This window comes from Amblyomma maculatum, chromosome 3 (genome assembly GCF_055883805.1).
Source record: "Amblyomma maculatum isolate TAMU_Amacu chromosome 3, ASM5588380v1, whole genome shotgun sequence".
In the NCBI taxonomy this organism is placed as follows: domain Eukaryota; kingdom Metazoa; phylum Arthropoda; class Arachnida; order Ixodida; family Ixodidae; genus Amblyomma; species Amblyomma maculatum.
In genome coordinates, this window is record NC_139346.1 from 191465318 (window position 1) to 191491863 (window position 26546).

The following is a 26546-nucleotide window of genomic DNA, read 5'->3' on the forward strand; positions in this document are numbered from 1 at the left end:
GCTGGGAACCAGCAACTAGGGTTATCTGTTGGCCACCAATAATGGGCAACCCGTAACTAAGTAAGGATATTTTAACTAGTAATTTTGATAAAACTATAGAGAGCGCCGAGATCCTTAGCGAACTTAGTGATTGCCACGACTGAATCTTTCTCCTCGCATTGCTGCGGCGATTTTGCGGTGGAGGCGACGTGCAAGACGTCCTGCATGATGTCGGTGCACGTGCGTTAAAGAACTTCAGGTTGTCGATGATTTCCGCAGCATACGGCGTCCCTCGTAGCCCGAGTTGGTTTGAGACGTTAAGACCCACAAACCAAACAAATCTTCCTTCTCACAGCCTTATAAAATCACTGGGATGTGCGGAACAGACAGCGGGAACTTAAAGGTCACTCACTCTTTCCCACATTCACTGGGCTTGCTCTGTTCCTCAGGCAATGTGGTTAGAGTCTTTCTTGTCGAAACTCAGCCGCTGTGGCGGCATCAGCGAGCTTTTTTGTTTCGCTACAAAATACAGAAGTGGTTCGATGTGCTCGTCCAATAAAGCACGGACGCAGTACAGGGTTCATTGGACTACGACGCATCCGCGGTGTCTAAGTACGGTGCGCTGAATATACTGTGGAGAACGCTAAGCTTCCTGGGCTCACGGCGGAGCGGCATCTTGTTTCTGTTCGGCGAAGCCGTTGCGGAAAGCTGACCGTACATCGCATTCATCAGAGTTCTTCCAAGGAAGCCGGAGCGTTAAACAGGAGTAAGGCTGCCAACCCTCATTTGGAGGACGCAGCGAAGAGACGATTTTTTTTTTCTCTCATTCGTTTTTACGTAATTTTCTCTCAGCGTAGCTCCCGAAATTGCAGCCCGCTAATTACGTCGTTGCCGTCCGTTGATAGCCGTTTCTCGGCGCGCTGAGCGCGTCGTGTTGCCCAATCAACCGCAGGCATCGTTTTGTTCAAGTCCGAGCTGACGACCGGAAGACGTTATTTGGCGCCGTGCCCCGATACCCGCTGGGCGTGGAAGTCGCTTTCTAGAAATGAGAGTTTTTCGTTGTCGGAGATTAGCTAGCCACCATCACCACAACGGCATCGTGCATATTGCGACTTCGAGTCGGTCGGCGGTCCGCTCTGTTCTAAAGGTGGAGCATCTCTCCAAACTGGTTTACAGTCACAGCCTCAGAGTTGCAGCAACCGTGGGCTACTAACAGCAAGACAGATCGCTTCGCTTAGCTCTCAGTCGCACGACTGAGACGCACCCGCACGGCTTCAAGGAGATCTCAAGAAGTGGAGGAAATATAAGCATTGTCTGTAGTAGGCGTGTACTTGACATGTTGGTTTGCTCGCGTCAATCCTCGTGGTACTTAATACGGAGGAAGCAACTCCCACCATATGTCTTCTCCACTGCTCAAGCTCCTGTTACTCCTGGCTTCTGTGCTGATGGCGTGCGCGTTCATAACCTACGTGGAAGTCCGCCGGCCGCTACGGGTAAGTTCCAGAGGACCCTCCACGTTTAGGAACATAATATAACGTCGGAGTATAATAACTGTATACGTATGCTGCGATGGTGACACCTTTTGAAGATCTTTTGTGCAGTTTCTTTTTCTTTGGTTGCTGTTTAAGAGTCAAAACTTTGCGCTCGATCTTCAATGCGGATTTGTACTGCCACCTGGCCTGCGGCATCCAATACGTGTGGGGAAACCCGCTTGTGGTGTTTCGCTCACACTGCAAGGTTTGACCATCTCGTTTCCCACGCCTCTCCGCGCTCTTTTTTCTCAGCATCAATAGAAAGTCAAGTAATAGCTAACAAAGGGAACAGTGCAGGATGTAGTATAGTTATCAAGAAAGGGAATTGCGGCATGGATCGCCATTCGTAAAAGAGGACTGATGGGATACCTTTTCTGGTTTTAGCTATAGATCTTCATTGGCCATTTAAGCCATTTAACAAACAACTAACTCTTTGTGCCCAAGAAATTTTGTGCGGCGGTCACTGCACATTTGCATACTTATTTTTATATTTTTGTTCTACATAATGCAATACTTTTTGTACCTGATATTTATGAAGAACTGAGCATATTTGGGCGGTTTAAAAGAAAATCGAATGTGATGATGTTTTTTAAATTCGAAACAAAGCTGTCCATTTTTTTTTATGTTCTTGAATTTGGCCAAAGTCGATGTAATATGGAGAAAGAACAGTCAACTCTAGAGCTACAAATTTTTGCAGCAATACAGAACAAGGCCTTTGTAATACCTAGAAAACGTTTCGATGGCAACTTGATAGCGCCAGAACGTAGGGCCAAATATTGACAATTTTCAGTACAAACTGTGAATTTTATAATAATCTATAATTTTAAACAATAAAATACATCACATTTTAGTCCCTAATAATCCTGAAGTACGAGGGTTTTCGAGGGTTTGCGAGGGAGATATTAATAAAAAATCGAAGATGTTTCTTTCTTTAAATTGGAATCAAATTTGTCCCCTTTTTAGCGGTTTTCCAAATTCGGGCGAATTCGATGCATTGTAGAAAAAACACCTAATGGTCTAGACATTTAAATTTTGCCTGAAAATACGAACGTAACCTTCATAACCAAGACAAAAAATTTTAGTGACAACAACCTAATTCTTCGTGCTAGAATGTAGGATTCAAAATCGACTTTCGTGCAGCTCGTTGCTACTGGAGCAAATTTTGCGATGTTTTACTTAAGCAGGTAACAAGTGCGGCCGTTCTTACCTGTACACTCCCATATATATATATATATATATATATATATATATATATATATATATATGGGAGTGTACAGGTATATATATATATATATATATATATATATATATATTATATGGGAGTGTACAGGTATATATATATATATATATATATATATATATATATATATATATATATCATCATCAGCCTGATTATACCCACTGCAGGGCGAAGGCCTCTCCCATATTTCTCCACTTAACCCGGTTCTGTGCTAGCTGCATCCACTTGATCCCTGCGAACTTCTTCATCTCATCCGCCCACCTAACTTTCTGCCGCCCCCCGCTACGCTTTCTTTCCCTTGGAATCCAGTTTGTTACCCTCAGCGACCATCGGTTATCCTCTCTTCGCACTACATGTCCTGCCCGTGTCCATTTCTTCTTCTTAATTTCCACTAGAATGTCGTTAACTTGAGTTATTTCTCTGACCCACTCTGCACGCTTTCTATCTCTTAATGTTACCCCTACCATTTTTCGTTCCATAGCCCTCTGGGTTGTCCTCAACTTAAGTAGAACTCTCTTGGTTAGCCTCCACGTTTCAGCCCCATAGGTGAGTACAGGCAAGATGTAACTTTCCTCTTGAGCGATACCGGTAAGCTGCTAGTCATAATCTGCGAGTGCTTGCCAAATGCGCTCCATCCCAATCTTATTCTTCTTGTTATTTCCTTTTCATGGTCCGGATCTGCGGTTACTACTTGTCCTAAGTAGATATATTCGCCTACTAACTTCCAGTATTTCGCTACCTAATGTAAACTCCTGTTCCTTCCCGAGGCTGTTGAACATTACCTTAGTCTTCTGCATATTGATTTTCAAGCCTACCTTTCTACTTTTCCTGTCTAGGTCATCAATCATTATTTGCAGTTCATCTCCCGAGTTGCTTAGCAAGGCAATGTCATCAGCAAATCGCAGATTACTGAGGTATTCTCCATCTACCCTTATCCCTAACTGCTCCCATTCCAAGTCTCTGAATACTTCCTCTAAACAAGCTGTGAATAGTACTGGGGAGATTGTGTCTCCTTGCCTAACACCTGTCTTTATGGGAATTTTGTTGCTTTCTTTATGTAGAACTATGGTTGCTGTGCAGCCACTATATATATCTTCCAGCACTTTCACGTACGGCTCGTCTACCCCCCGATTTCGCAATGCCTGCATCACCGCCGAGGTTTCAACTGAGTCAAATGCTTTTTCGTAATCAATGAATGCTATGTATAAGGGCTGGTTATATTCCGAGCATTTTTCTATCACCTGATTGATGGTATGGATATGATCGATAGTAGAGTACCGTTTCCGAAACCCTGCTTGATCCTTTGCTTGATTACAGTCTAAGGTTGTCCTGATTCTATTAGCGATTACCTTAGTAAATACCTTATACGTAACAGACAGTAAGCTGATTGGTCTGTAATTTTTAAGGTCCTTAGAGTCCCCTTTTTCGTGAATGAGGATAATGTTTGCATTCTTCCATGGTTCCGGTACCGTTGATGACACCAGGCACTGCGTATACTGGGTGGCCAGTTTTTCTAGCACGATATCCCCCCCGTCCTTCAGCAAATCTGTAGTTATCTGATCCTCTCCAGCTGATTTCCCCCTTTTCATAGTTTCTAGTGCTTTCTTGACCTCGTCCTTCGTCACTGGTGGAACGTCTGACTGTTTTTCCCTACCGCCAATCTCATTACGGTCCTGACTACTTTGGCTACTGTAGAGATCTGTATAGAACTCCTCGGCTACTTTGACTATCTTATCCATATTAGTGATGACGTTGCCCGCCTTGTCCCTTATCGCATACATCTGGTTTTTGCCTATGCCCAATTTTTTCTTTACCGCTTTAAGGCTTCCCCCGTTCTTTACAGCATGCTCAATTTTCTCCATGTTATACTTCCTTATATCGGCCACCTTGCGCTTATTGATTAGCTTTGATATCTCGGCCAATTCGATCTGGTCTGTTGGATTGGAAGCTTTCATACTCTGGCGTTTCTTAATCAAATCTTTCGTCTCCTTAGACAGCTTACCGGTATCCTCTCCAGCTATCTTACCGCCTACTTCTACCGCGCACTCAGTATTGATATCTCTGAAATTATTGTTCCTTGCCTCTAGGGTAATGTCGCCATCCTAAGTTAGAGCTGAATACCTATTCTGTAGCGAGATCCTGAACTCTTCTGTCCTCCCCCTCACCGCTAATTCGTTGATGGGTTTCTTTCTTACTAATCTATTGTGTTCCTTCTTCAGATTTAGGCTAATTCGGGACCTCACCATCCTGTGGTCACTCCATCGAACTTTCCCGATTACCTCTACATCCTGCACAATGGCGGGGGTTGAACACATTATGAAGTCGATTTCATGTTTAGTCTCTCCGTTAGGACTTTTCCATGTCCATTTTCGGTTGTTCCGTTTGCTGAAGAAGGTATTCATGATTCGTAAGTTCTTGCGCTTGCAAACTCAACTAGTAACTCCCCCCTGCTATTCCTAGAACCAATGTCATAGTCACCTATGCCTTGTCTCCTGCCTGTTTTTTCCCTACCTTGGCATTGAAGTCGCCCATTAGTACAGTATGCTGCGTCTTTACTTTTCGCAATGCCGATTCTACATCTTGATAGAAGCTTTCAACTGCCTGGTCATCATAACTACATGTAGGTGCATAGGCATAGACCTTCAGTTTATACCGCTTATTAAGCCTAATTACGATGCCTGCAACCCTCTCATTAATACTATAGAATTCATCTGTATTGCCTGCTATATACGTATTGACAAGGAAACCTACTCTTAGCTGTCGCCTCTCTGATAAGCCTCGATAACACAGTACATGTGCCCATCCTTCAGTACAGTATATGCCTCATTCGGCCTCCTAACCTCACTAAGCCCTATGACATCCCATTTCATGCCCTCTAGTTCCTCTAACAGCACTGCTAGACTAGCTTCACTAGCTAGGGTTCTAGCATTAAACGTTGCCAGGGTCAGTTTCCAATGGCGGCCTGTCCAGCGGAGCCAGGCTTTCTTAGCACCCCCTGCTGCGTCACAGGTCTGACCGCCGCCGTGGTCAGTTGTACCGCAGCCGCATGGTGACTGAGGGCCGGGGTTTTATGGAGCTTATCATAGGAGGTTGTGGCCTGCACCAGGGTGGCCAACTCCTGTTCTGGTGAGGGAGTGCGTTGCCGGAGGTATTCACCGGCATCAGGTCGCACCCCAAACCTGTATATGCAATTCCATCGACACGCGGATTTTTTTTTTTTTGTTATCCGGTGGAGAATTGCGCGGCACCGGGATTTGAACCCCGGTCCTCTTGCATGCGAGGCGGATGTTCTACCGCTACGCCACCGCTGCACCTATATATATATGTCAACAAAGTAGCTAGCCAATCTACAACTTCTAAATTGACACTTTTTTCTCTCAAGCCAATGACTGAAAATGACTAATTAGTATTTATTAATTCATTAACTTTAGTGAACGAAAAAATTCTGTAGATTAGCATATGAGACATAACTGAATTTGTGTCACTGGGCTAGGGCTAACCGTATTTTGTTAAAACCTTGGTCCAAGTTAGCTGCGATACCCGGCATATAAAATGCTTTTTCGCATGGCTCCCGCGCCCAGGGCAAGCGTGCACCGCCTGGATCTCCGTGGCCTCAGCCCCAGCGCTGGCAGTCTTGGCCGCTGCAGCGGAGCCTGGACCCGGACACGTTCGGCCTCAGCTCTGCCGCCGCAGACTCGTGTGACGTGGTGGCCAAGGCGCTGTCGCGGTACCGCAAGCTCGCCTTCCTCGGCGACACTACCCGGAGGGGAGGAGCAGGAGGAGCCGAGGGTAGCCTCTCGGCCGTCGTCGACCAGGGGATTCTGCCCGCGCTCAGGGTGGATGTGGCCCAGTACCAGGGAGAGGAGCACTGCGGGTATCCCCAGCACAAGGACGACGAGAGCTGTGAGTTATGCGAGGAGAGAAGCGCGCGCGCGCTTAAAAGCTACGGAAAGCGGAGTGGGCAGCCAGGCGAACGTTCTTCACGCGTTGTCAGCCCTTTCCTCTCTAGACACGACTCTTGAGTTGTTCGGTATATTTAGTTTACCAAATGGTTATACCAAGGTGCATATATCTCCTTCGGACACAGCCTATAAATATGCATATGCAACGCAACTAGTTTTGTGTTGCCTTCAGGTGTTGATCGGATACAATATGCCGCGAATGGCTGGAGCTTATATTTAAATTCTTTTCGTCAAGCAGCGTATACAACCACTTTAAGCCAGGCACGTGGGATGAACGCAGAAAGCTATTTTTAGGATATGAACTCAGCGTGTCCTCTAAACCTCCGCTGCAGCTCCACCACAGGTATGTGCGCTCTATTTCTTCGCCCACCCCTAACCCACTACAATGGGAGGCTGCTGTGACCAGCTCCAAGCCTGTGGTACAAATGCTCATACAGTGACTTATTCTTGCAAATATGACTCAGAAAATGTAGGACTTGCATCCTGAAAACAGTTTAAAGTCACGATGAGGAGATATCAAAGTTAGACTGAAATAGCGTAGTTAATCAACTGGGAAGGTAAAAGATTTTTTCCGTGCTATTTATTTAACCATATTTGTTTTAAAGATAAAAAATTAGGTGCCTTATACTCGGAAAAGATTGTATTTCTTGACTGAAGGGTATATACCAGCCTGCTATGCCCACAGAAAACTTATGGACAATCACCGCGGCGTAAGACACACCTGTTAGTACGTACTACTTTGGATGTGCTACGTACTACTGACATCAGCCTGCATTATACAACCGAAAACAAAAAGATACGTTTAAATATTTTGCCGACGATTACGACACTCGGTATATATGCGTAATTTAGGTGGTGCTTTTCAGGTATTTAGCCTTGCGATATACTGAGGTGAGGAACTTAAAAGAGACACCTTTCTGTGCACATGCGGTTCGAGCCTACGCCACATTCTCCCACATAACCATCCTCCAACTGAAACTAAATCAGTTCCATGTAGTTCTTGGTTAGTTGGTATAAAGAAGGCGCGGGTGTGACACCTGCGCGGCGCGTGGGCACTGTGGGCGCGCTTCTCTTCCGCGCAAGCATATTTCACTGCGGAAAAATTTAGGGTATAACATGTATTTAACCGCCGAGCCCGCGTTAATGGCACCCGTCTGCGGATTTTCTTTCGAATTCACTTTTGTTACATGTACTTTGCTACTCTCTGCCTCTATTATCTCGCATATATATACATATTCACCCCACCGCGGTGACGCATTGGTTAGCGCGCTTGACTGCTGTACCCAAGGACGCGCGATCCAATCCCTCGCCGCGGCGACCGCTTTTCGATGGAGGCGAAAAGCAAGGCGCCCGTGTCTGTGCGATGTCAGTGCACGTTAAAGAACACCAGATGGTCGAAACTTCCAGGGCCCTGCACTACGGAGTCTCTCATAGCCTGAGTAGCTTTGAGACGTTAAACCCCCAAAACCATAAACCAACCCCATATACATATTCATCATTCACATATATCAGCTCACATACACCTAGCATACAGCGGTAAGTTCCTGTATTATATGAAAGATCCTGTGGCCTTGCCCGACTGCAAGGCCACAAGATAACGTTTCGATGAATTCCTGCAGGCAGATGTTGAAGCGAAAAGTGCCCTCAGCAACAGCCTCCAAACAGCTGCGCCTTTTTCAAGAGCGAATACGAAGTGTCTCCTAATGAATGTATGAAGAATTCTACGGCAGCTTACTGGGTCCAGCCAGACGCCCGACACGTTCGTCTAAGAAGGCTCGATCGAACATTGACATTTTATTTTTCGCGTGAAATTCCGCGCCATCATGCATGCTTGCTACATAAACTGCATTTAAACGTGGCTTTCACGCGCACGTACTTGCATATATTTGACAGGTAGACTCCCCGGAATGTTCAACTTGTGGCATCCCCGAGACTATGGATCATGTGTTATTGGTGTGCTCAGTGTATGCGCGTGAAAGTAATGTGCTAGCCGTTTTCTTGAAGCGTTTGGACAAGAGGCCTATGTCGGAGGAACTGCTGCTGGGCGCTTGGCAGAAAAAAGGACAGGGGATCCAGGCAGTGCGGGCTCTTTGCCGTTTTTTGTGTGGCACCGGAATTAATTCGTGCTTGTAAAGCAAACTGCCGTGCTTGTATATATTTTCATATGCCTTCTCCCACATCGTCACCCATCATGATCTTCTTTCTTCCCCCCTTCCCCTTTCCCAGTGCTGAGTAGCAAGCCAGATTTAAATCATTCCGACCAACCTCTCTGTCTTTGCTTTTAATAAATTAATCCTTCTATCTAGTGTAGGAAGCCTCGAACTACTCTACGGTTTGCGTGTCTGACATTAAGTTCCGAGTTCGATTCCTATATTACCTTCCCATCTTGTAGCTGCACACTCAGATAACAGTCTATATATCACCTCCACCCCTGAAATCAATGTGACCTGCCATTTCCCATATTCAAAAGGCATACCCCGATTTTTCGCTCACATATTCCATCCCATCGCCATCGCATGCCCTCCTCGTCCGCTTCGCCATTGGATCTTGAGTCACACATGCGACACCGATATGCCACGCAGGGACATTCGGGAGGCTTGGTTGAAGCGAAGCTTTATACCTGTATGTCAGGTGGTTTTTCATATAATGTGGCAGTTTACGACTGTTTCTTATGTGTATTTGAGATGACGTGTTGTATCCCTAGAGAAAAAAACACTATTATTCACATACAGATTTCTCATACTAAACTCATACAAATCTCATATCTCATACAAATATCATTCAATGTATTTGAAATATGAGACTTTATGACATTTGTATGAGTTTAGTGTGACAAATTTGTATGAGATTATTGTGACTCATACGGTCTTTTCACTTGGGATAACAGGGGCACAAATTAAGAGAGTACTGATTTAGCGAGTCACGGTGTACATGAATGGGGACGTAAGTCGGAAAGGGAAGTCACAGGCGGGAACCATTAATGAGCTCGCATCATGCGCATATTAACCTCATAAACGATCTAGAAGCCGTTAAAAACCGCGCTACAAGGTTCATTCATTCTTCTTACTCGTACGACGTCAGTGTTTCAGCCCTAAAAGCTAAATCAGCACTGTCGCCTCTTTCCGTTCGTCGTCGCATAGCCACGCTATCACTGTACCACAAATTCTTTCACTCATCACTTAACCGTGCCCCCTACATCACGCCAGCATCTTACATTTCCCACCGCACTAGCCACACGCTTCAAGTGTTTCGCCCACGTGTCCGAACTGTTACTTTTTCAGCCTCCTTCTTCCCACGTGCAGCTAAAGATTGGAACGGCCTTCCCCAGCATATCGTCGACATCACCTGCCCTTTATCGTTTGCTAGCAATCTAAACAACATTTTTTTGTATATGATCACATATATTGCATTGTCTTGTTCCTTTTCTGCTCATCCCACCCCTTATGTAATACCCCGCGAGGGGTCTTTAAGGTAATAAAATGAAATGAAGTGAAATGAAATATATCTGTGCAGAAACCTTAACATACCCACGTCGCAAACGTTCGGTTAAGGCAAGCTCGTCGAAACATGGCAGCGGTGCCGCCAGGTGTCGTGAAAGCACCTCTTTTATAACAATCAAGGCCTGGGAAAAGATTGAGTGCCAGTTAACAGACGGTTGTGGCGGGACAACATAAAGTGGGCTCAAGCTGCACATATAGAAAAACATGCCTTAGAAATTCTTTACGTCTGCGGGTTGCAAAACTAAAATACACAGACATACATGCATAAATGCGCTCAAATTTAGCATTGGCAACTATCATAATCGCCGGCCAATTTTTATTTTTTTTTTTATGCCCGTATACTAGCGAACCTAAAAGGTGCGGTTTGCATGGTCATGAATATTATTGTTCGGAAGCAGACAGCGCTGAAACTCTATCATCTGGTAACAATGCATTCGCTTGACAGAAATCATTTATTGCTGTAGTTATTCGATAAACTGTATCATTTACTGTCTTTTTTTTTTCCAAGATTCCCTTCACATTCCTGAAGAAGGCGACGCTGTGATCAGCTCTCAAACTGTTTGGGGTGCTCTCCGTGGTGAGTCGGTTTACCTTGCACTGTGTGACAGCATCGTTGAGGCGCAGAATTATATATCTCTTGCAAATGTGCAAATTCAGAGTTTGGTTCATTTTGAGCAGTCACTTTTCATGGAAAGTTGTCATTGAGTCGTCATTGCAAACACATCATGCATATGTTCCTTCGATTGGCTAGGGAGTATCACATTTTAACGGCACAACAGCTTCCCCTGATGGGGCTGGCCTGCCACAGAAATTTTATCTGTTGTAGGCCGTCATTGCACCCGCCACCGTTTCGGTGGTGGACGACGGCTGTTATTGTGGCGCGCGTCTTTCTCTCCCTCTTCCTTTTCTTTCTTCTCTATTTTCTCTTCTGTCTGCACGAGGCGGCTGAGGTGGCTCAGCTACAGAGCCAGTAGCAGGCCCGTGTATTCTCTTTTCCTTCTTCCTACAACCACAACAACAACAACAACAGCTTACTACATTACCTCATTATTCGTGATAATATTACCTCAGAACATTTAAACTTGGTTCCGAAGACCTGTTGTTTGTCAATATGCAAGTAAAGATGAATGAATTATTAATTTTGAGTTATATTAACAAAAGTTTATTAATAAAAAGAGGATCTATAATCATTTAAGGGAAAACTAGGGGCGAAATTATGAGTCTCAATTAGGTGAAACCCTGTTCGTGAGTAAGGAAAGAAAGGAACGCGCGTTTATAATTCTGCCTTGATGAACACACTCACTGGAATCTCAGAAAGGAGGACCTCGTGGTAGAAATTTGTTCGCGTTGTTTGTTGCAGGGTTGGAAACATTCACCCAGCTTGTTCATCAGGATCCTGTCAGTAAAGCGGTAAGCGAACAAATAAAAGTACCAACGAGACGCACATTGCTTCTTCTTTTTTTTTTTTTTTTTTTTGTCGGGGTGGCTGATGTGAGCACGCAAAAGGCGCATTCGCAGCATGCTATTAAAGTGATGCAATACTGAATATCGCCGACAAAAAAATGAGTACGGTTCAAAGGTTAATAATTCTAAGACCGCGACGAATTCCTAGGCATTCCGAAATAGTGCACATGGTATACCATGTTCATTTTTAACCTTTTCATATCTGCAGTATTTAAAAATGGAATATTTTGGTAGCGTTGCACAATCTAGTGTACTTTTGTTTTTGTTTTTTTCCACGAAAAAATGGTTTTCGGTACGAAGCAATAAACAATTTCCAGTTTTGTTTTGTTTTTCCCCATTAGAGTTTGGCAAAAGAGCATTGTTATTCTCCACTCGATTTATTTTTATGCGATTGCATGTATATAGGTCGTACTGCCAAAAATCCGCCGCTGTCATGGATGGCGGGAGGTTAAAAATCCTCATTGGTCGACAAGGTATTGACTTCACAACCACGTTACCTCAATCAGGAATTTCAAAAACCACAGATTCAAATAATGATAACAAAGTGGGAGAAAGTCCAAATGAAGCCGACATTGGCGAGCAAATTCCACTAACGGGGTATTACAGAAAATAGAAGTAATTCGTTAAAATAAATTTGTTGCCATAGAGGTTCCAACCCAGGTCTCTACATGCCAGGCTGGCGCGCAACGCATGGGCTACGAAGGGTATAGTTGCTGGGGCGCGTGTCAGAGAGGCTCCTAGTGAACACGTTGTGGTGGGTATGACATATATGTGTTTGGAATGTGTACTGATGTTACATTACTAATAACATAAAAACGTACGTTAAACAATTTAGGCAATTCTCCAATTCTTGAATTCGCAGAATGAAAAGGCGGCGTTAGAGATGCTATCTCGTGTATACTCTTACGACGAAGCTTAAGCACCCTCCTAACTTTTTCTTTATCTTATAGCACCAATTCTAGTATCGATCGATGTGAAACGTTCGACAATATAATGATGCAGCAGCTGTTCAAAAAAAAAAAAAAACGTGAGGCATATGTGGCCTTTGTGTTTAACTGTACACCCTGTTATTGTTTCCTACTTTTTCTTCTCCCAGTTCGTAGTCAACGTCACCGTCGTTAATGACTTCCCCAGGTTCCCGTACAGGGGCGTGCTGCTCGACTCTTCAAGGCATTTCCAGCCACTCAAGATTCTCAAGCAGAACCTGGTGAGCCTTTCATATGCAAACGTAGCTAAGAACGTTGTTTTCGAAGCCGCAGTTCGCTAACTTTGTTTGGAGTTAACCTTAACATGATTATCGCTTGCCCACTCACTTGTTAACCGTATGCGGCCATTTTCAAGATCCCTGAATTCAGTAACAGACCAATAATTGGCTTTTATGGTCTGTGACCATAAAGGCTACAGACCACATTGGAGGCTATGTACTTGATGCGACTAAAGGAAAGGGTTTGCAGCAGAGTAACCGACTGGCCCGGACAAACACTATGTATTCGAGTGTATCTTCTTGTTTGTCACTTCACACCTTTTTGCGCTGTTGTGAAGTTCACCAGCCCGAACTAGACTTACTGACTAAATTTTTTTTGCAAGTCTCTGGCTCATTTTCTTTTAACCTTGAAGAAATAAATATGTTTGTAAAGATCAATTGATCAAAGTTACCAAATTAGTTTGCATCTATGTTAATTATTATCTTTGCGATGTAAATCAGAGCAGTTAAATATTTGTCGTCATTGCTTGCACTTTGTATTTCGTCTCCCGGTGCCAGGACGCCATGGCGTACAACAAATTCAACGTTTTCCACTGGCACTTAGTCGACGACCAGTCCTGGCCGCTGGAAATGTCTACGTACCCCAACCTGACCCAGGTACGCAGTTCTTATCGTAGGTCTATTCAACCCAGTCATTGTCATGACCGGGATCACGAATACTTTTGCTGTATATAACTATCATACACTGTTATAACTGCTGTTGCACGGCTGATAAACGGTTGCGGTGTAACAAGCGTAGGAGAGGAGTGTATTTCTTTTAGAATATTTCTGAATTTTCACATGAAAACACAAAACACTGCACTGTGCTTTTCACAGATTAAGTATCTGTAAAACACGGATAGTCATAGAAACACTGACTGGCGTATGAGTGAAGTATTGCCGCGAACTCTTGTTATCTTTATTTGTTGGTGGCAGCCGCTGGCGTGTGACCTTATCACCTTGCTTGTACCGCACACAAATGTCTTGTGTTCTTTGTATGTTTACGATCAGTTTCACCGAGAGGCGGCTTTATTATTTTGTTTGTCGCGCTAGATGCGCCGAGATGTATCTCGATTGAATCCAGCCACTGTCCGCTTCCGCAGTGTTCCAGGTTGTTCTGGTCATCTTTTGCGCATGTTTATCTAGATGCTCCTTGTGATTCAGCGTAGATGAAAGTAGCGGGTATTCCTAGTTCGATGACCTATGAGCAGGCTTTTGCTGTTGTAGTTGCCATCAAATTGCTTATATAGTTCGTTTGCGGACGCAAGTAAGTCTAATGATTAGTTCATTCAGTTCAAAAGCAGTCTCTTAGCTTGCTGTTTTCTGCATCGTCACCAACACGTGACAGTATGTACCTTCTGTGTGGTACCGGCAGAGTGCCTACTCGCCGAGACACGTGTACAGCCGCAAGGACGTGCAGGACATCATCGAATACGCACGACTGCGCGGCATCCGCGTCATCCCGGAAATCGACACTCCGGGACACACGCAGGCCCTTGGAAAGGTATTTCCCGGTAAGAGCTATGTGATCAAATACGCTTGGTCAGGTTCATACATTATGAGCTGTATCTCACATGCGGTGACATTACATATCGGCTCGGTCACGCAGACGCCGTTCATGATAGAAAGTTGAGACATTGCACGGCGAAATATGCAGAATCAAAGGGAATCGGAGCGAGGCTCGACTGTTTCGTTTTCAACCACCAAATTTGTGAATAATAAGATACTCATGAGGGAAGACATTTCTCAACCCAAATCACACAATAGCTCTGAAAAGCAGACATGGAAATTTTAACACCAGGAGTTACAAGTGACCGTATGATGCTGTTAGGTGAATCGGTAGTACACTTCAAAAAGATCGTGCAGCACAAACGTGGATGTGAACCACCGAAGTACAAGCGCAGGCCCGAACTAAGCTTTTCCTTGCATTCTTCACCTCCACTCTTGGACTGCGCAGCCTTTTTGCTTAACAATCCAAAGTCTTCCATGGGGCAGACAACTGATTAGTTGTCAAGTAGCAGCAACATTCTCAACAATGCATGTCTTCCGAGCCACAGCAGCAACATCATGCTCTCCGCTCATGGCTTAAGATAATAGCATATCATAAAGGCGGTCGGGTGCTTATGTCTCGTAATTGATTTTGTTTTGCCGATACAATTTTTTACCCCTTGCCCATCACTCGTCAAACCCTGAGCCACCCTTTGCATTGCGGTTGCTGGTCTTTATTTGGCTTTGATGCCAGCCACATTGTGCTTCCTTGTATGACAAACTTCAAAGCATAGTGCAAATTCCTAATCCTCTTCTAGAGATTCTCACAGCTTGTTACTCCAACGGCACACGTGGAAAACCTGACTACCCAAATCATGCGGCATTCGAAATGCTGGATCCGACACAAAACTACACATATGACGTCATGCGGGACATCTTTCGAGAAGTCATCGAGATCTTCAAGGACAAGTACATCCACCTGGGCATGGACGAAGTCTACTACTCCTGCTGGTCGGTAGTCCAGAGCACTCACACTCATTTCACAGCAAGACGGAAGAAAATACTAACCGGTATTTTGTGTTTGGCTATTCGCTTTCTAATTAAAATGACTTTACATGCATCAAAACTTATATATCAAACCTTACATCAAAATCATACTCACGCATGCCTGCGTCACAGTTTTTATTGCACTTTTGTGTCTGGAATAGCAGACTCGGCTGCCGTTAACAGTTTATTACAGAGTCGATTTTCAAAACACGCGAAAACGTTTTCTTGTTCAACCGTTAACATAAAGCTGCTGCTACTTCGATTCACCAAATATAGATCCGTGATATGACGTCACATGCATCTGGTGTCATGTCTTACTATGCGCAGTCTGGAAGAAAAAAAAAAGAATTGCATTCTATATTGCGTGATGCATAGGAAGCAGTTCCTGCGTTCGTGTGCTTTTCCAGAAACCAAATTTATGAAGTAAGATAGTAGCGCTGTAACGTTTTTTGCAAATTTGGTGTTGTTTTTTTTTGCCTTAATTGTAGGCTCCTGAGTGTTGATCGCCATGTTTTTTTTTCTTTTTTTTTTTGTGTGACTGATGCTTAGTGTGGTGCTGAAATAATGAAGCTGTAGCAAACTTAGAGGGAATCCGGGAGCACGTTGCCGCCATGGTTTCATAGCTACTGCCACTGAATAATGTGTGGCCCCGACGCATGGTCAGAAAAAGAAGCCGGTGCGTGCATGACCCTCTGCTGGCTATTTTCCTCTCTACGACAGTGCTTCCCGAAGCGCGGTAGTCACGCGCTCCCAGTTTCCCTGTAAGTGTGAAGCAGCATTAACATGTCCTGGCCATAATATCACGAAACCGCGTCTCGGCTACAAAAGTTTTAAGACGAAAGCCTTTAACGGCTCCTACCGTCAGCCACGATTCTGCCACACTATAGCTAATGTAAAAACAAATAATATCACGAAACCGTGTCTCGGCTACAAAAGTTTTAAGACGAAAGCCTTTAACGGCTCCTACCGTCAGCCACGATTCTGCCACACTATAGCTAATGTAAAAACAAAACAAAGCAAAAAAATCTGCCTCGGATGTCTAGTCGAGCGCTCTAACCAACTGCTTCACGCCCGGGATCGTGAAACGCACATCGTAATTCTCCTTGTCTACCGTGAGGATGGTAGTAGCGATGACAATGACGCATGCAGTTAGTGATAAATGACAACGATGACAGTATAAATGAAAATGACGGTGCATTTAGTTGATAATGATGATGGTGCACCGTGTGCACCAGCAACGCTTAGGCTTTCGCATTTCTGCAGTGTAGATTCCACAGTGCTCAAGGAATTTTTTTTTCTTTACACGCGTTACCTATAGCGAATATTACGGCATTTTACACGCATTTTACACGCATTTTACCGCATGCCGCTGGTGCGCTTGCATATTCACTCAAGTAAACATCGCATGCTCTTTATGGAACGCCCGAGCAATTTTCAAAAACCGGAAGTATACTTCCACTGAGCGGCCGTGGTTCTGGCAACTCAGAAAGTATTTTACAGCACACTCTAGAAATTCTGACATGGGGCCATTTTTTCGTTGTTGCTTACTGAAATGATAACATGGCTTTAAGACCGTGGAAATATTTCCTGCTTCGTGCTGCTGTCAAGGTGAATTATGCCGAAAGGGAAGCATGAAATTTGCGAGCATCGCAGAGTCTGGCGTCGGCCTATGTGTCGCTTTTTTGCCATATGTGCTGCCGATGTTCTGAATCGGAACGACCATTGGTAATAAAAAAAAAGGGGGGGTTTTTTGGTTTACAAATACTGGGAATGCTACAGAGCATGCGCAAAATATACTGTCACCATGTAATTTTGCTGAAGATCTCAGTACGCTCTTCACTGTCTATGAAGGCGGCGGCTAAATATTTCCTCGTAACGCCCAGAACTTATAGTTCGTTGGGAGTCGTGACTTTGTACGAAGAGTGAACAAAAGAAGAAACATCTTATTCGCACTTGTTCGGTTTTTCCCGATGTTGTCAAAGAAATTGTGGAAACAACGATTAGCACGAATTCATGCTATGGTGAGGACCGGAGTAGGTAAAGAGCACTAGTAGTCGAGAACAGCCCTGTAATATCAGTGAAGCTTTGAATGGTTTGACGCTGGTATCATAAAGAAAATATGGTGATGTTCATCCTTCGTCTCCCAGGAAGTCAAGTCCCGAAATTGCCGAGTTCATGCGCCAGCAAGGTTTCAATGCTGTGAATCAAGTGGAACAGTACTATGTCAAGCGGACGCTGGCTAACGTCCAGGAGCTGGGAGCCAAGTACATGATATGGCAGGACCCCATCGACAATGACGTAGACGTAAGCCATTGTATACATTGCTTGTTGCGGTACCGTGTACCATGCCTTGCATGTTCCGTCCAAATGACTATAGGATTTCAGATTAAATGAATGCTTACGTCCGGGAGACGTATCGTACTTCGCATGAAAAATAAGATGAAAAAGAAGTGTAGAGAATAACATATCAGCTGTGCAAAGCAGCTACTGCAAAGAAACAGAACGAAATGAGTTTGCTATGAACGGTGCTAGGAGCGTACACTGCATGGTCTGTATTCTGAGTTTGCGTAGTTTTCAGAAGTGTCATCTCCCTGACCTCGAGTCACCTGATTGGTTGAAACGCCGGAACAGGAAACTATAGTCACTTCTTATTTCGGCATTTCCACCAATCATACGACTCGAGTTCAGGGAGATAACGATACTTCTGAAAACGACGCAAACTCAAGATACGGATTCAGGTTGCGCAGTTGAAAGTAACATATTTGTTAATGGCGATTCAGTGCACTCGCCTTATCGGCTGCTGCATAGGAACGGAGGATGCTCACTCCTATGTCACCTCAGTTCAACGGAGCCTGTGTTGTTATTCACCGGCGCCACTGACCGTCTCGTGGAGGACTCTTTGAAACTCATCTTTGTATGCGTGTATGTGCGCGCGTGCGTTTGCGAGTACTATACGTATACGACTGATTTCTGTTTCTTCATTTTCTGCCTTACTTTTTTTTTTTTCACCCGCATTAAGAGTAACATGCCTGGCTCATGAGGCAGACATTCTGCTGCTTTCATTAAAATACCTCCCTCTTTATCGGCTCGTATAGGCTGCGAATGACACCCTAGTGGTCGTCTGGAAAGGCGGCACCGGGGCGAGGCCTGCTTGGAAGAATAACATCAAGCGGATAGCCCGCAAGGGATACCAGATGGTGCTGTCGGCGTGCTGGTACCTCAATCACATCAGCTACGGTCAGGACTGGAAGCGGCTGTACGCTTGCGACCCTCGTGAATTTGATGGTAGGTGCACAGTTCAAATTTTTTCGTTCATTTCCAGAACATCGCTTTTATTGTACGCCTATCTGAGCAGTACTGCCGCCCACAGCCCACCTCGCTGGGCCGTAAGCTTGTGGAGAGTTACTTAGTGAGTTCAATTTTGTTTTATCTGTCCGGCAGTGTATGCTCTGCTCTCATCGTTTAGCTGAACAGGGGGCGAAAATGATAACATATTGGGTTCATCCTTTTCTGCGAAGTCAGCGTGGACCACCTTGCATCACGGACCTCGTTTTTTTTATACCTTCTTTCGCTTTTAAAAAAAGAGTTTTTTTTTTTTTTTCGAGCTTCTGCTCTCTTTTATTTATTTTTAATTGGTTTTAAGCCTGGCAAAGCTTTTGCTGGTTCGGGCTCCCTCTCCTTTTTGTTTATGTTTTTGTTTATGTTTATGACATCACGTGTTGAAGTTTGAATAATTCATGAGTGTACTTGATACGCCTTGTCGCGCCGAGAAGCTACATTATTCTCCATTGCGTCCACAGGCACCGAGGCAGATAAGGAGCTGGTCGTTGGCGGAGAAGCCTGCATGTGGGGCGAATACGTTGACGCCACCAACCTTATTCCGCGGCTGTGGTAAGCACCCTAGCAAGAAGCGCAAAAGCCGCGGTTACAACTGCAGTGGGAAAACTTGATTTCCTTACCTCATGATAACTGCAGTGACTCTTCCAAATCAACTGCCGATGAAGGGCTTGAAAAGCTGCGGACCGATCACCTTACTGTGCTGTGCTCTACGGACTGAACTGCACCACTTGCATACCGATTGTATTTTTTTTCTTCTACTATCTGTAAACTTTTCTGTTATATAAAATGGTATTGCAATGAAATTTTATTACGTACTCAACAGCCCATGATGAAAAAAAAAATAGCCACATTTGCCTGCGCTTTCCTCTGTTCGAGTAACTTTTGAATTATGTCGAATACCTGTCCTGTAACGAACCCGTCATCCCCGCTTGTTCAATAGCGAGAGTGATCGATATCGGTTTTACACTGCAACGAAAGAGTTCTTTTGTTTAGAAGGTGCTATTTTTCTCACTCTGCTATGCTCCTTGTGACTCTTGCAATAAAAAATGGCGTAGCTCAGCCGCCGCTATGGCCCCTAGGGGCAGACGTGAACAGTAAAGGTCGCTGTTTTTCCAATAGCTCCGATGCTCCTTTTTAAAAACTTGGTAACATTTACCGATATACCCTGTATATGTCCTAACAAGCGCCCCTTACTCTTTATGTGGGCTCATCTGTTATTATCTTTATAAGTTACTTACACCGTTCACTGCAGGCCCCGTGCTTCCGCCGTCGCCGAGCGCCTGTGGAGCAGCGCAGAGGTCAAGAACACGGATGACGCCGCGTTCAGGCTGGATCAGCAACGTTGCCGCATGCTCAGGTCCGTTGAATTTTATGCAGCCTTGACCTCCTTAATTGCGTCCTACAAAATATTTGAACGACTTCATCAGCCGAATCAAGTTCACTAGAGGTAGCTGGAGTCTGCTGCCATGAATCTGCATTCAGTACATCCTATTCAGCTGCCCCCCGGCTATGGCATGCGGATTGTGTAACATTGTCCACAGCACAATCATGGGTCCGTATTTCTAGCCTGCGTCGCTTTCAGAAGTGTCGTTATCTTCCCGACATGGTGACTGGTGGAAACGCTGGAACCGGAAGTGGTAGCAATGGAAATGGCATCCGGTTCCTGCGTTTCCACCAATCAGATGACTCGAGATCAAGAAGATAACAAAACTTTTGAAAACGACGCAAGATTGGAGTATGGACCCTGTGGATGCAACTTTGCTGCGTTGCAAGTAGGGTGTAAGGAAGGAAGGAATATTTATTGGGTGATTAAGAGGTTAGTTGGAGCAGCAGACGGAATCCTCAGTCCAGGACTCTCTCCGGCGTTGGGGAGATGGCGACGAGCGCCTCCTAGGCCTCCAGCTTGACGCTGGTCGGCCGCACCTCCCACTTCTCAAAGCCGCATTGGGCGGCTTTAGATGGTGTGGTTTACGCGTACATGTCCATGTGTTATGAAGAAGGTAGTAGTGTCGCCGCACCATGGGCATACATACTTAAATAGTGCTGGAAGAAAACTAATCTACTCTGAGTATAATTTTACTGCAAAAACGAGTTTTATGATTAAAAAAAAAACCTTCTAGTAAAGCACCATTCTTGCTCACCCCCTCCCCTTTTTGTTTTCTTCACAGGCGTGGAATACCCGCTCAACCCCTCCTGAATGGCTTCTGTGGAGACTACGAATGGGACCTGGACACTCCTTACCATATTGACTAAAGCAATGTCCTCGCTGGCTCGAGGACTACAGCGCAGGTTCACTCAAATGCTGCTGCTAACAATAAAACAAAAATTGGCACGTCCATCACTGTTTAAGGCGCTGGCATTGTGAAGCGCTTCTTACTACTATACCTAGGAATTAGTGCAGAGTGCAGCTCTATATTTCTTTACCAATGCACCATTTTTCGTTGTGCCCGTTCCTGTTGAATGCGCTGTTGAACCTGTTAAAAATCTACAGGCTTTCGCTGGTGCAGGTATTCGAAATCCGTGGTATTCGAACAGAAGCCAATTGCTTTGCACGAAAGGGCCACCTCAGTCATTAACGGCAAGTGCAGAGATGCTGTAAGGACACTGTGGTCGTTTTACGACAGTCCGGCGCGCCTATGACATAGAACAGCGCAAATAGAAAAATGGCAGAGGTTCAACTATCCTTGAACCAAGTTTCACGAGTTTTAGCGATCGGTCGCAGCCGTAGTCGCTGATGCCGCTTCGATCTAATCCAGCCGGGAAGCTTACCAAGCACAGAAGCAAGCTTGCTTCCGCTCTTGGTAGGCTTCCCGGCCGGATTAGGCACCAACCAAATTTTTATTATTCCGGAGCTCTTCAACTATGGCAGCTTTCTATCTTTTTCCAGTTCCTCTCTTCGCTTAGCGCGGTTCAAGTGTTCACCCAAAAATGTGACAGACGCTGCTCATTTCCTTGACTGGGCACGCGCTTTTGATATGCGATGCATTCGCGCCGTTGCCATGGCGACCACCTTTTGTTTATAGACAAGCGTCAGCTCGTGACGTCAGTGGAGGTGCGGCGGCGCTGGCGACAGCAGTGACCTTCGTGGTGCAGGCAAAAGCATGGGCCGTCTGCATTTTGGATGCGCAGCGTTTTCTGCGTTTTCGAGCATGATTCCCGATATTCCTGCAAGCTGTGGTGCGTTTGGTTGCGCACAAAAAAGAAGATGGCACCTGTTTTCACTTGTTTCTTGCGGTCGGATAAAGATGAGAGCGAATGGCAGAGGCGCTAAATGCGACAATTGTAGACCCTTCGGCGACGGATCGCCTTCGAGGCTAGCGTGCGTTGCACTTCTGCATTGAAACTTGGACGTGCAGCTCGTGCACGTTTTGGTGTATATGCTACATAAGAAGTTTAGACGTGATATTCCGTGTGCGTATGATCTTAATCGAACGCAGGGAAACCGCGCTGTGAGTTCCATTTACACTCAGTACTGCCCGTGTATATGTTCATACAGAAAAGGACACAAAAGCTGCTGCGCAGGTAACTGCAGCTACCTTGAGCGGTCACACCAGTGCAATATTGCCGAAACAGGCCCAGAGTTGTGAAGTAGCTTTTCTCTGTTTTCACTTTCCCGAATTTCAACGAGTGACTCTTCATCAATGGTCCTAGAAATCGAATGAACATCGTTAGGGTCCGGGCAAAGTATTAAATTTTCTTTTTAAGATTATTAAGATCATAATGAACAAAATAACCACGTACAAACAGCTCTGATCAAGAAAGATCAAGCAAGATAGGGCACGCAAGAGTTTACTCCTCTGCCGGGCCGCTATACGATATCACTGAGGTCGAGTTTGTTCTCTGACAGCTCCTCTGAAATTTGTTTAGCATATTGCAGAGAGAAAGAGCCATCTCTTTCCTGCCACCCGATCGTATGGTATATACGGGACATCGAGTTTATGTCCCAAAGCGGAATTGGCTATGAGGGATCAAAAATAAACGAAATAAAATGACGCGCATTTGAATGAAAAAATTCTCAATATATTAAATAATGCTCAACAGATCGCCAAAATTGTGCTGCAAGCGATCGTGGACATCGTGAAGAACATTGCATTTGCACTCATAGCAAAACAAACAAAATTAGAGCATTCTTACGGGCCTTCATGTATATATTAACCTGCGAATGACCCTATACGTCTGGGCGTTTAAACAAACGTCAAATGTCTTTTTATCGAGCAAGATAAAACAAGTTGGCAGCGCCCACTAGGCGAATGTTACAAATAATTAGAAGATTGAGTTCTTCCTATTCAGTGAAATTCTATGACTTAAGTTGCAGGTACAGTGAGCTAGAATATGATTTCTAGTTCAGTATAGTTGCCGGTAATATTGCTCTTTAGAGTGAAGATGCTTGGAGCAGCAGAAAAAGTATCTATCAAAATAGTCATTATATGAAAAACACACTTCCAATCATTCATATCACCGTCCTTGCATGCGCTAACAATGGGCCCGGAAGTTGGACAGTGTTGTCTATATATTAGTTTTTTATATACATTGCGATTTCTCGTTTTTATTTAATTTAATCAGTCACTACAGTATAACTTTACTACAGTCGCCTATCGTAGCCACGCGCTGCTGAGACCACGGAGAAGGAAGCCAATGCATGCAGCGCTTTTCTCCAGGTAATTCCAGCAGTAATCGGCTAGTTAAGTACTGAACTACTCTCCAGGCATGGACCAAACTATTTCTATGCACAAGCAAAGCTTACGCTCCAGAATAATCGCGCATGAACTGATTTCAAAGGCAGCGCGACGCTTGGCGCTCTGTAGGTGCACGCTGCGTTTTTGCCGACACCCCATGTCGCTGCCGATCGCAGCGCCACCTTTGTTTACAAACATGACGCTTGCCTATACGATTCGCGGAGTAAATCGCGACCTTGGCGCAAGTGAGAAGTAGAGCTGACGCTCTAAAATTCCACCCTCGGGGACGCTTTGATCCCCAGTCAGGCACGCTGGCCCCAGGCCGCTCAGGCGCGTTCACGCATACGGCTGGGTAATTTTGTCGAGTGGTCTCGAATAACATGGTAGCTTCCGATTGCACGCTAACGAATATCAGTGAGATAACAGAGGTACATACAGTGTATTAAAGGATTAGTGATTAAGGGAGTAGCGAAGTGTGCGCTACATGCAACGCCCCGATGTTAGGATAAACATGCAGTGTCAGCTGCTGGGCTACGCACCCCGGCAGAGGGCGTAGGGTGGCTCTCAAGCTGCAACAACGCAGCTTTGTGCCTTGCGTCTTCTCTCATTTGTTGCTGATGTAACTTTGATAGAGTTAATAAACGATATATCATTCGTTCATTCATTCATTCGGTTGGTTTGGTTTCTGGGGTTTAACGTCCCAAAGCGACTCAGGCTATAAGAGACGCCGTATAGTGGAGGGCTCCGGAAATTTCGACCATCTGGAGTTCTTTAACGTGCACTGACATCGCACAGCACATGGGCACCTTGCTTGTCGCCTCCGTCGGAAAGCGACCGCCTAGGCCGGGATTCGATCCCGCATCCTTGGGAACTATACTAGTAGTCGAGCACCCTAACCACTTGCGCCACTCCATTGGGATCATTCATTCATTCATTCATTCATTCATTCATTCATTCATTCATTCATTCATGCGGTGTCATTTTTACGCTGTTACTTAACAGTACTCTCCAAACACACGCTCTCTGCTCTCATAGAAAGCCGGTCAGTAAAACGGCAAAGGAATGTACAACACGGATGCGAGATCGCATTGAAACAAAATATGAATGCGCCGTTAAAATTTATCGTTATCATGATCTGCAGGTTGTAGACCGCTCCTGTTGACCGATCACTGATAGGCCGCGGATGACTTATCCTAGCAAATTTTCTAATTTCATCTTCTCGTGTCACTTTGCCGACCCTGCCTCTATTTTCATTCGTTTGAAGTCTATCGTGTCACCTGAAACGATCGGTTACCTGTTTTACGCATTACACGTTTTAAAAATTGCGCATTTAGTTTGCTCCGATATCACTGAGGTCGAGCTTGTTCTCTGACAGCTTCTCTGAAATTTGTTCAGCATACTGCAGAGAGAAACAGCCATCTCTCTCCTGCCACCCGATCGTCACTCTACTGCACATGCCAAAGGCACAACCTGTTTCTACTTCCTTTCATACCCGCCACTGACTTGCTGCAGACGGTGAATAACGCCTGTTCTACTTAGCGGCGTGATACAGAGTGACCGTGGAGAATGCCTGACATATTAGGCATGTAGGTCGACAGGCGCGGAGCTGCGTGATACGTTATCAGAGCGTTTTACGCTCTCTTCGTGGCCTATATTGCGGCGGAGTGCCAGCAACGGACGTTTGAGGATTTAGCGATAAGTGACAGCGCCACGAGCTTCGAGAGATAGCGTACGTTTTCCGTATTGTGTTTATGCAGTCGACGTGCAGAGATACGTCGAGTATGCTTCAACATCCGCTCTCCACGCAGGGTGCGTACTCGCGCGTATCGTGCTTGAACACGGCTAGTCGTGCATACACAAACGACCACTCAACTTCGAGCACTGTGTAAGCAACTATGTCTTGTCTGCTTGTCTGACAACTGGCTCGGTTTGACTTCGTCTACTGATGAGCGCGAGGACGGGATTGTGATACCGGATGCTGCGGCACCGCGGCCGCGTTTCGATGGAGGCAAACCACAAGGCACCATGAAGTGAACTGTGCGATGTTGGCGTATACGTTAAAGAACCCAGCACGGTCGAAATCGATTAACTATGACGTTACCTATAGCCGATGTCGCTTTGGACCTTTACAGATTGGTTTGGTTTATGAGGTCTACCACCTTAAAGGTATACTGAACAAACATCTAAGAATATTCAAAAATCACGATTACACTAGTACAGACACATAATTCGGGTTCGTTTTGAGCGGATGGCTGTATTTTTGACGTTTTCAGAGCGGCCGCCGGATCAGAGGCAGCGCGCTCTCGACTGTGAACCGGCCGGTGTGACGTCACAACTGCCCTCAGCAACGTCATGGCCCCGCGATCTCGCCGCCGCCGCCAGCGCACCTGAAGTTGGTTGATCGGCTACACGCAGTGTTGGTTCCCCCGCGTCGCGCCGTGCACAATGCTACGAAATTTGGAATGCTGCACACGAGGGAGGCCGACGGGGATGCGTACGGAGAGCGCGTATTGCGGACAACTGTTTGCGCGGGGGGAGGGAATGATATTTAGAATTTTTTGAGGGGCTAGAAGAAATATTTATTGGCCCAGACAAAATAATGTTGTTGGGCGATTTTAACTGCGTCCACTTCCAAAGAAGACCGCCGCTCTATTCGGGGTACACCGCGGCAGCTTGAACGAGATCACGAGCAGCAAAAAAAAAAAAAAAAAAGAAAAAAAAAAAGAAACACGTCTGTTTCTGCGACCGGCCGCGATGGGGGTAGTTGTGACGTGATATCCGGTTTTGTCAGAGCTTTCACAGGAGCCCGCTAGGTGCGGCGATTTGAGAAATATTCATTAAAATACTTACTTTCGGCTCATTTCTGTTCATAAAGCGGATTGTTTTGGTCACTCCTAATGCGATAGCTACCATCTGTGCTGGAAATCTCGGCGGCAATTTTTTTATTCGGTGTACCTTTAAAGCGACTCAGGTTATGAGAGATATCGTAATGGAGGGCCCCGGAAATTTCGGCCCCCTTGTTTTCGCCTCCATCGAAACAGAGACACCGCGGCCCGGATTCGATTCCACATATTTA

At 45.3% G+C, this 26546-nt stretch overlaps 1 protein-coding gene across 1 annotated transcript; it reads left to right on the forward strand.

Annotated features, from left to right (window-relative positions):
• Positions 1–1016: 1016 nt before the first annotated feature.
• LOC146197283 (beta-hexosaminidase subunit alpha-like) lies at positions 1017–21124 on the forward strand. The gene is made up of 13 exons (XM_084599088.1): positions 1017–1472; positions 6333–6654; positions 10722–10790; positions 11574–11623; positions 12774–12884; positions 13440–13538; positions 14296–14434; positions 15227–15419; positions 17603–17759; positions 18551–18740; positions 19256–19346; positions 20047–20151; positions 20963–21124. The coding sequence occupies exons 1-13, from the start codon at positions 1377–1379 to the stop codon at positions 21045–21047; spliced, it is 1707 nt and encodes a 568-aa protein (XP_084455214.1). The 5' UTR covers positions 1017–1376; the 3' UTR covers positions 21048–21124.
• Positions 21125–26546: the final 5422 nt, after the last annotated feature.